The sequence below is a fragment of the Myotis davidii genome, unplaced genomic scaffold (assembly GCF_000327345.1).
Source record: "Myotis davidii unplaced genomic scaffold, ASM32734v1 scaffold233, whole genome shotgun sequence".
Classification (NCBI taxonomy): Eukaryota; Metazoa; Chordata; class Mammalia; order Chiroptera; family Vespertilionidae; genus Myotis; species Myotis davidii.
In genome coordinates this window covers 3,094,799-3,104,348 of record NW_006285917.1, presented here as the reverse complement: position 1 = coordinate 3,104,348, position 9,550 = coordinate 3,094,799, and the positions used below count along the sequence as shown (strand labels likewise).

General features: G+C 47.0%; 2 protein-coding genes across 2 annotated transcripts in view; one reads left to right on the top strand and one right to left on the bottom strand.

Moving 5' to 3' along the window:
- The window catches only part of DAZAP2 (DAZ associated protein 2), a 3,524-nt gene extending 948 nt beyond the window's left edge, over window positions 1-2,576 (top strand). The window contains exons 2-4 of the mRNA XM_006757071.2: window positions 210-328; window positions 740-988; window positions 2,046-2,576. Of these exons, the coding sequence (XP_006757134.1) occupies window positions 210-328; window positions 740-988; window positions 2,046-2,174 (497 nt within the window). The 3' untranslated portion in view covers window positions 2,175-2,576. The remainder of the gene's footprint in view (window positions 1-209; window positions 329-739; window positions 989-2,045) is intronic.
- Window positions 2,577-6,126: 3,550 nt separating this feature from the next.
- The window catches only part of SMAGP (small cell adhesion glycoprotein), a 16,967-nt gene continuing 13,543 nt past the window's right edge, over window positions 6,127-9,550 (bottom strand). Inside the window, exons 2-3 of the mRNA XM_006757072.2 lie at window positions 7,573-7,647; window positions 6,127-6,881 (exon numbers count right to left, since the gene is read on the bottom strand). Of these exons, the coding sequence (XP_006757135.1) occupies window positions 6,703-6,881; window positions 7,573-7,647 (254 nt within the window). The 3' untranslated portion in view covers window positions 6,127-6,702. The remainder of the gene's footprint in view (window positions 6,882-7,572; window positions 7,648-9,550) is intronic.

The following is a 9,550-nucleotide window of genomic DNA, read 5'->3' as shown; positions in this document are numbered from 1 at the left end:
TTTCTTGCCCGTGGATGACCTAGCGTCAGAGAGGAGGGACGGCTTAAGCGGAGAGCATACTTTCCCCCCTTGGCTCCAGGAAGCAGGCCCTCCAGGGCAGTCGGCTTTTGCAAACCCCCTTTTGCTTGCTCCCACGAGTTTACTACCCGATAGGCCCTCCCTTGGTGGCTCTGTATGGCAGGCCACGTGCATTTTTTCTTGTCTTCCAGGTCAATATCCAACGCAGCCAACCTACCCTGTGCAGCCTCCTGGGAACCCAGTGTACCCTCAGACCTTGCATCTCCCTCAGGCTCCACCCTATACCGATGCTCCGCCTGCCTACTCAGAGGTGCTTCCAGTTTACTGGACTTGAACTGGTTGAGAATGCTTTTGGGTCCCATTTTCAGCCCTTAGCTGTCTTACTCCATGTATTGGCAAACAGAAGAATGAATAATGAATAATCTAAAACATGCCATATAGTTCATCAATCTCTGTTGGGTTCAGAATGCATTCTCTGATTATTTCACATTATTTGGCACAGGCTGAGGTTAAGATGAGTTTGCATTCTTTGAGCTCAAGGTTAGCTATAGCAGGAAGTGATTTGAGAGACTATTGAGTGGTAGGGGAAAGGCAACTTGTATAACTTCTAGATTATAATCTGAATAAGAAGAATTAAGTGACTCATTAAAGAGGAAACGGCAATGAAATCTGAAATAGGAATGTCACCAAGTAACATTTGGCCTTCTCCTGCCTTTTCTAGCTCTATCGTCCGAGCTTTGTGCACCCAGGGGCTGCCACCGTCCCCACCATGTCAGCTGCATTTCCTGGCGCCTCCCTGTATCTTCCCATGGCCGCCCAGTCTGTGGCTGTTGGGCCTTTAGGCTCCACAATCCCCATGGCTTACTATCCAGTCGGCCCCATCTATCCACCTGGTTCAACAGTGCTGGTGGAAGGCGGGTATGATGCAGGTGCCAGATTCGGAGCTGGGGCTACTGCTGGCAACATTCCTGTGAGTATGACTTTATCAGAAAAAACTCTGCCCTTGTGTATTTTAACTTTCTGAAGTGACTACATATTCATCCTTTCACCATCGTTGGGTAATAGTTGCTGGTATTAGTGCAACCAGTGACAGCCACTAGTCAGGCAGAAAGTGACTGAGAGGGCGGGAGAACTGTGGCAGGTCAGTAGCATCCAGAACATTCACTGGGTCTGAGTGAACCAGATCCTTTGTTTTCCTGTCCTAGGAGTGTTACCTGCTGCTTGTGCAGTGCACTTTGGTACAGTGAACTGGTCTAGTAACATTCTGTATTCATTCCATAGCATTTACTTAATATGTGCCATCAGCATGGAGCCTTGCTGATTCTATTAAGTCGTTTTTAGAAAGAAACTAGGGAGTTTAGTTATGTCTCCTGCTTAGTTTCCCTATACATGGGATTTAGAGTCCAAATGGTCCTTGCTAGGCCCTCCCCCCATTGATTTTTAAAGATAGTGGAGGGGGGGGAGAGAGAGAGGAACATTGATGTGAGAAAGACACAGCCATTGGTTGCCTCCTGGGTGGGGATTGAGCCTGCAAGTGAGGTACATGCCCTTGACCTGATGAACCCTCCACCCTTCGGTCTGAGGGCCTTGCTAGGCCTTGAGGCCTGTCTACTCACCACATGTTGCAGATGAAGTGGGAACGGTGTCATTAGGTAGATCCTTTTGGTTATCTCATCGTCACTGAAAAATATTGAGGACCCTGTGGTATAGGGCCATGGACCTGGCACCCCATCCCTGTTTTTGGAATGTGGGTAGGAAACCACTGGGTCTAGGCTGCGCATCGTCAGAAGGTATCCACAGGCCTTATCTTGAAGCTGGAGCCCTTTGAGTAAGTAGTGCATCCTTTCCTGTTTGTGTCTTTGGGTTCACGGATCTGCTTGAGAACCCAGATGGGTGGTACGGCTAGCTCCTAAAGATGCTTTTGGTCAGCACGCTGCCATCTTCCTAACAGGTCTTCTGTTTCACCTGTGTCCACTTCCCTTGTATCAGCTGCCTTATGCCCAATCAATCTTGTCTTTTCCTTTCAGCCTCCACCCCCTGGATGCCCTCCCAATGCTGCTCAGCTTGCAGTCATGCAGGGAGCCAACGTCCTCGTAACTCAGCGGAAGGGGAACTTCTTCATGGGTGGTTCAGATGGTGGCTACACCATCTGGTGAAGACCCAAGGCCACCTCTGTGCCGGGAAAGACATCACATACCTTCAGCACTTCTCACAATGTAACTGCTTTAGTCATATTAACCTGAAGTTGCAGTTTAAGACACATGTTGTTGGGGTGTCTTTCTGGTGCCCAAAATTTCAGGCACTTTTCAAACTTAATAAGGAACCATGTAATGGTAGCAGTACCTCCCTAATGCATTTTGAGGTAGGGGAGGTATCCATTCATAAAATGAATGTGGGTGAAACAGCCCTAAAAATCTTCCTTTAATTCCTCTGGAGTAATACTGTACCATACTGGTCTTTGCTTTTAGTAATAAAACATCAAATTAGGTTTGGAGGGAACGTTGATCTTCCTAAGAATTAAAGTTGCCAAATTGTTCTGATTGGTCTTTAATCTTTAAGTCTTTGATTTATATTGCTTGTTTTAAGTGAAATGCATTAGTTGTCTGCCTTTTCCACCTTTTGTCCCACATCCCACGCCCAACCCATCTTCCATTCCCTCCCGCCAATCTACCCGCCACCCTTCGGTCTGAGGGCCTTGCTAGGCCTTGAGGCCTGTCTACTCACCACATGTTGCAGATGAAGTGGGAACGGTGTCATTAGGTAGATCCTTTTGGTTATCTCATCGTCACTGAAAAATATTGAGGACCCTGTGGTATAGGGCCATGGACCTGGCACCCCATCCCTGTTTTTGGAATGTGGGTAGGAAACCACTGGGTCTAGGCTGCGCATCGTCAGAAGGTATCCACAGGCCTTATCTTGAAGCTGGAGCCCTTTGAGTAAGTAGTGCATCCTTTCCTGTTTGTGTCTTTGGGTTCACGGATCTGCTTGAGAACCCAGATGGGTGGTACGGCTAGCTCCTAAAGATGCTTTTGGTCAGCACGCTGCCATCTTCCTAACAGGTCTTCTGTTTCACCTGTGTCCACTTCCCTTGTATCAGCTGCCTTATGCCCAATCAATCTTGTCTTTTCCTTTCAGCCTCCACCCCCTGGATGCCCTCCCAATGCTGCTCAGCTTGCAGTCATGCAGGGAGCCAACGTCCTCGTAACTCAGCGGAAGGGGAACTTCTTCATGGGTGGTTCAGATGGTGGCTACACCATCTGGTGAAGACCCAAGGCCACCTCTGTGCCGGGAAAGACATCACATACCTTCAGCACTTCTCACAATGTAACTGCTTTAGTCATATTAACCTGAAGTTGCAGTTTAAGACACATGTTGTTGGGGTGTCTTTCTGGTGCCCAAAATTTCAGGCACTTTTCAAACTTAATAAGGAACCATGTAATGGTAGCAGTACCTCCCTAATGCATTTTGAGGTAGGGGAGGTATCCATTCATAAAATGAATGTGGGTGAAACAGCCCTAAAAATCTTCCTTTAATTCCTCTGGAGTAATACTGTACCATACTGGTCTTTGCTTTTAGTAATAAAACATCAAATTAGGTTTGGAGGGAACGTTGATCTTCCTAAGAATTAAAGTTGCCAAATTGTTCTGATTGGTCTTTAATCTTTAAGTCTTTGATTTATATTGCTTGTTTTAAGTGAAATGCATTAGTTGTCTGCCTTTTCCACCTTTTGTCCCACATCCCACGCCCAACCCATCTTCCATTCCCTCCCGCCAATCTCCATCGAATCAGTGGTGCAGGACAGAAAGCCAGTCAGACTCATTTCCTTCTCTCCTTGCACTTGTCCCCACCTGTCATCTTTAACTTGTCTTTCACAAGGATCCTCTGGAACCCCGTCTGTGCCCAAAGCACAGACCCCATGATTCTGTTTCTGCGTCTCCTCAGGCAAAAGTGGAGGGTGCCTTTTGGACCCTCCTTAGGCTCTCTTCATACATGAACCAAACCCAAATTTGCTTTGGTGCCAGAAAAACATTTGAACAAAGGATAGCAACACAAACTATAAACAACAGTTTGTTTAAAATGTGTGCGTGTCGGGGGGAGGGTGGGGGAGGGTAAGGAGGAGGATGTATTTCATAAGCCTGATGACTTTAGAGCCAAATTAAGGGGAGTTGTCAGATTAAAAAATTGGTTACCATTTATTGTCCAAATGTCTGATGCAGCCACTCATGGCTCCCAGGAATTCCTAAGCTGGGTTAATGGGGCCGTGTGAATGCCTCTACACAATGACTTGAGTCCAGTGAAATCTCATTAGGGTTAAGAATATTTCAGGGATCCTTAATATTTTAATTTTTGTTTTTTGCAATTGGGTTTTATTTTTATAATTTCAGTTCATCTAAATTTTGTGTTCTGTACATGTGATGTTTGACTGTACCATTGACTGTTATGGAAGTTAAGCGTTGTATGTCTCTCTCTCTACACTGTGGTGCACTTAACTTGTGGATTTTTTTATACTAAAAATGTAGAATAAAGACTATTTTGAAGATTTGAATAAAGTGATGAAGTTGCATTACACCTCACTTCAAGGATTCATTACTCAGCTTGTTTTTAGATTTCTTCTGTTTATAGCTTTTATATCCCACCAAGAATTCAGATAGGTGCCACTGCCATTTAAAAAAATTAATTTTACTTCCTAAGCTCTTTCAGATTTTTTTTCCATTGTGTGAAATATTCCCCCCTTATTTTATCCCTGTTATACACTCTTCCACCTTAACTCACCGCCCTTTCAGATTGTGTGTGAGTGTGTGTGTGCTGACCAGGAACCAAACCGTGGTTCATAGGTTGACACTCACACTGACGGCTGAGATTCTTAAAAGTCTGTTATGCCAGAGGAATTCAGAACATGAACTTAGAAATAGGGAATGATACAGACTTGTAACTTGCCCTACAGTTTGACTTGAGGAAAATGTTTTTTAGTATAGAAGTTCGTGTAAGTTCAGGGTGACCTTCAGTTTCTCCAAAGTTCTGTGTGGAGAAATGCTGGAAACTGGAACCTGGGGCCAAGATTGACTCCCCAATTCTTGTCTTACTTTGGGTGGACTTGGACGATGGAGGCAATATATTTAAGACCTCAAAGAAGATTTAGCTTAATCTCAAAGAAATATCTGGGGAGTTAATGATTTCTACCAAAATAATTGTGCCTTTTAATCCTCACCCAAGGATAAGTTTTTTTTGGTTTGTTTTTTTTTTAAGATTGATTTTAGAAAGGAAGGGAGAGGGGGGAAGAGAAACATTGATGTGAGAGAAAAACTGATGGATTGCCTCCGGTATGCTCCCCGGCCAGGGATCGAATCCGAGACCCTTCAGTGCACAGGACAATGCTCCAACAGCTCCCTGGCCAGGGCCAATGGTGCCTTTAAACACCTCATTCGGAGATACAAGTTAGAGCCAGGAAGCTTCTTGGCTTGATTCAGGAGATTAGTGGGAAAAGTGGTAAGTAGACTGTTCCTGGTGCCCTCTGTGTACACAGAGAATGGGTTCTGGGAAATTGTGGCCCTTGCTAGGATGGAGAACGAGCCAATCCATCTCCCAGGGTATGTTTATGATGACACTTTCTAGGACCAGCTTTGTTTCAAGCGCAACCCCCCCCGCCCCCCAAAAAAATTGTTCTGGGAACTTCTAAAACTTACGAGTTCTTTTAGCTTGGGAGGGGACATATGCAAAGGAGTTAAGCAAAAGGAAATGTTAAAAAGTTTAAGCAGGGATGTCACAATGTAAAGGAGCCTTTCTGGCAGTAATAATACCCCCCCACCCCCCCTGCTGCCCAACATGCCTCTGGCTCAGGATCTTCATCCCTCTCCGGAAGAGGAGGAGAGGAAAGGAGAAGTGCCTGGCGCGGAGCCCCGATTCCTGCTTCATGGCATGGGTGTGAATGCCCAGGGTGCTGTAAGACCACCACGTTTTCAGCCACGCACACACGGTAGTTTGTGTGTGGGCTGCTCCACCACTCGGCCTATAGGAGGGAAAGCAAGGCTTACAGAAGGGGTGAGGTAGCAGGAAGAACACCCTGAACCAAGATGAATGGGAAACATCCCAATAAAGACATTTTGGATTAAAAAAAAAAGTATTTATTGTACATGAGAATGATTTCTTAGTGAACAATTTTAATTCTGATAAAAATAGCATTAAGGTTGGGAAATAGGGAAAGGATGGGCTCAGATTGAGAGACGTTGCACATTCATTAGGAGGTAAGGTATCTATATAGTCTCCTACCCCTCAGGGCCTGGCCCTTTATTGTGGTATCAGCCTCTGGGAAGAACTTCCGTGGACATTACCTCCACTGGGGCTGTCACTAGGTAGGGAACAGAGGAGCAGCCAGTGACCTAACTCCTCCCCTTGGACCTGTGGAAAAAACCTGACGATGACTGGGCACATTCGGAAATGTTGCCGGGTATAGCCCTACCTTATTGGTCAGTCACAAACGCCGCTGTCTAAGGACATCATACGCAGCTTTCTCCATGTCCCTGGCCCTACCGTCAGTGATGCTGGATTTGGGCCTCCTCCTGGAAGGAGCTCAGGTTTGCCCATACCAATCACTGCTGCTCACTGGCTTCAGATAAAACCTTCACCTAATAAATCGTCATTGTGTTAGCACTGGAGCCTGGACCAGCTCTGTGGGCCTGGGAATCATTAGATGAAATATTCCTCCTTCTCCCTGCCCTTGGCTGCGTCACTCTCCATCTGAAGGACGGTGCTGGGCTCTCCTTCTGCAGGTTCGTAGGTGACGTAGCTGCCTTTGTTCTTGTACAGGTAAAAGAAGATCAAGATCACGACTGAGAGCAGGGTGAGGAAGACCACGGTGATAACAACTTGTAAAGGAGAGGGAAGATGTAGAGATGTTTTAGGATCCAGTGTACCTCAGTCATCACGGGGTCCCCTGAACTAGACGACTCCCTCACTTTTCATAAGGATCCTCCTGGTCTAGTTAACTGGTGGCCATTTCCAAATTGATATTCCCCACCAAGCCCAGTCCCCATGGGACATGATCTCTGGGGACTTAAGCTAAGAACACAAGGCTTTTGACTTCTGATAAAATGGAACTCTCTCTCAACCAGTTCCTGATGATTATGATAGAAACAGGAAGGAGGCAAACAGGAAACAGCTTATCCAACAGGAAGGGTTGTTTGAATCCATGGCCTCCTGCAGGGGGTTCTCTGCTCCCTCCTATCCTCTTCCTCACCCACTTGGCAGACCACACATCCTCCTCCCTCCCCACACACGAGTGTAGTGCCCATACCCACCTATATCTGCTTGTGGCCACCTCCCAACCTATCATTTACTGGCAGTGCCTCTGCCAGAAGCCTCAGAGCGTCTTTCAGAGCTTTGTGTGTGTGAGATAACCTATGTGCCGAAATGAGCCCCTTTGTGGGTCTGGCCTCGGATTTGCAGTGCTTTCCCGCACAGGGAAGTCCTAGTTCATCACAATGGGTTCCTGGCTGTCTGGATCGAGACGGCCCCTGAGCTCAGAGGGTCCCTTGGGTTTGGCTCAGAGCCTGTTACCTGCAATGAGCGCTGTGCTGGCTTCAGCTTCCGGAGACAGGGCCTCAGTGACCTGCCGAATTGTGGTGATCAGTCCTGGAAAATTTAGAAAAGTGGAGAAGGAAATGGGGTGAGTTGTTTTGTTCTAAAGCACATGTTTGTCCTTCAAATTTCACCACCCCACCTTCTTCCCTATTCAAAAAATGTATCATTCAACTTCTAGAGTAAATCCACAGAGAAAACTTGGGGAACAGAGGAGAAAATAAACCACCACCCAAAGACAGAGAACATTTTCACGGATTTCTTTCTGTCTGACACAGGAGTTAAGAGTATGGGCTCTAGAGTGACTGACAAGGTTCAAATCTGTCCTTCACTGGCTGTGGAACCTTGAGAAAATTACCTCACCCCCCTGTGCATCAGCTTCCTCATCTGAAAAATGGAGATAATAGTGTCTGTAACATAGGGTTGTTGTGACACGTAGTAACTCAATAAAGCTAAGCTATTATTAATTAGGAATGCATATTTTTGCATAAATGAAATCAAATGCTGAGTGTATATACATAATAGATATATTATATGGTACATTATATATAATATGGCATTTCTTCAATGTTCTTACAAACTCTTTGCAAACACTACCTAAAAGTTTTTAATACATTTTTTAATCTTCACCTGAGAATATGTTTAATTGACTTTAGAGAGGGAGGAAGGCAAAGAGAGAGAGAAAATTATTGCTGTGAGAGAGAAACATCGATTGGTTGTCTCCTGTCTGTGTCCCAACGGGAGATGGAGCCTGCAACCTTTTGCTATATGGGACAATGCTCCAACCTAGCCACACCAGCTAGGGTATGTAAACATTATTTTCAAATAATGAGATGAGGTTCCTTATTAAAAACCCTTTCTACACTGCTAGAGTAGGCCCTGTAATTTGAAAGGTTCTGAAACAAGGCCTCTTCTATCCTAAAATATACCCCACACCCCCTCCCACTCTTAGTATACCTATCCCTCAGAGCTTGAATGACCCACCCCTGAAGTCATTATTCTGAGTGGGAATACTACAGAACCACTGGTCTCCAGAAGTCCCTTTTGACACATTGCGTACCGCTCACGAGTTTTCTCGTATTTTGCGCCCCATCTGTTAAGGACCGCTCACGCGTTCTCTCGTGTTTCACACTCCATCCTTTAAGGACCGCTCACGAGTTTTCTAGTGTTTCATGCCCCATCTGTTATGGATGTCAACACACTGTCTTGTCCGCTGTGGGACGCGGTTACAGTGTTTTGGCCAGGTTCAAGCTTCAGACTAATGAAAGGACAGGGTCCTCTCACTGCCAGGTGCAAGTCCCAGCTGGAGGGCAGGGCCCTCCCAGCACAATCATAGCCAACGGCTGTGGTTATAAGCTTGAACCTATGGTCCGAACACGTAGTCCACGTGCCTTGTGATATTGTTTAGGTGCATGTAGTTGGGTAGGGTTGAGACTCATGAGAATGCTGTAAACAACGTGATCACGCCCCTACTTTGCCTCGTGGCTTCTGCTATAAAATAAAGACACGGCTTGTGGGCGCTGGCGCTGTCTCCTTTTCGGGGAGCAGCGTCCCACCGAGACCCAGCTTTCCTTCTCTTGTCTGTCTTTTCTAAGCCTTTCAGCCGCCCCCACGCAGGTTCACCCCTGGCCGTGCTGGCGCGGCACACTACAGGGGGCCCTTTTAAAGGACCCATGTGATTGCCCGCCAGCCGGCAGAGGTGCCGAGGCCTGGGGGTTCTGGGCGTCCGGAGCAGGGCCAGCTTGGGAGGTGTGGGAGCTGGCCTTGGGGTGCATAACCTCACGTGGGCTTCCTTCTGGGGGGCAGGTCTTTCCCGGGGGCCGCACCCTCACGCTGGCCAGTGCCCGGGCCTCCGACGCTGGCACCTACTCCTGCGTGGCCGTGAGTGCCGTGGGCGAGGACCGCCAGAACGTCGCCCTGCACGTCCACGGTGAGTGTCAGGCCCCAGCGGCCGCGG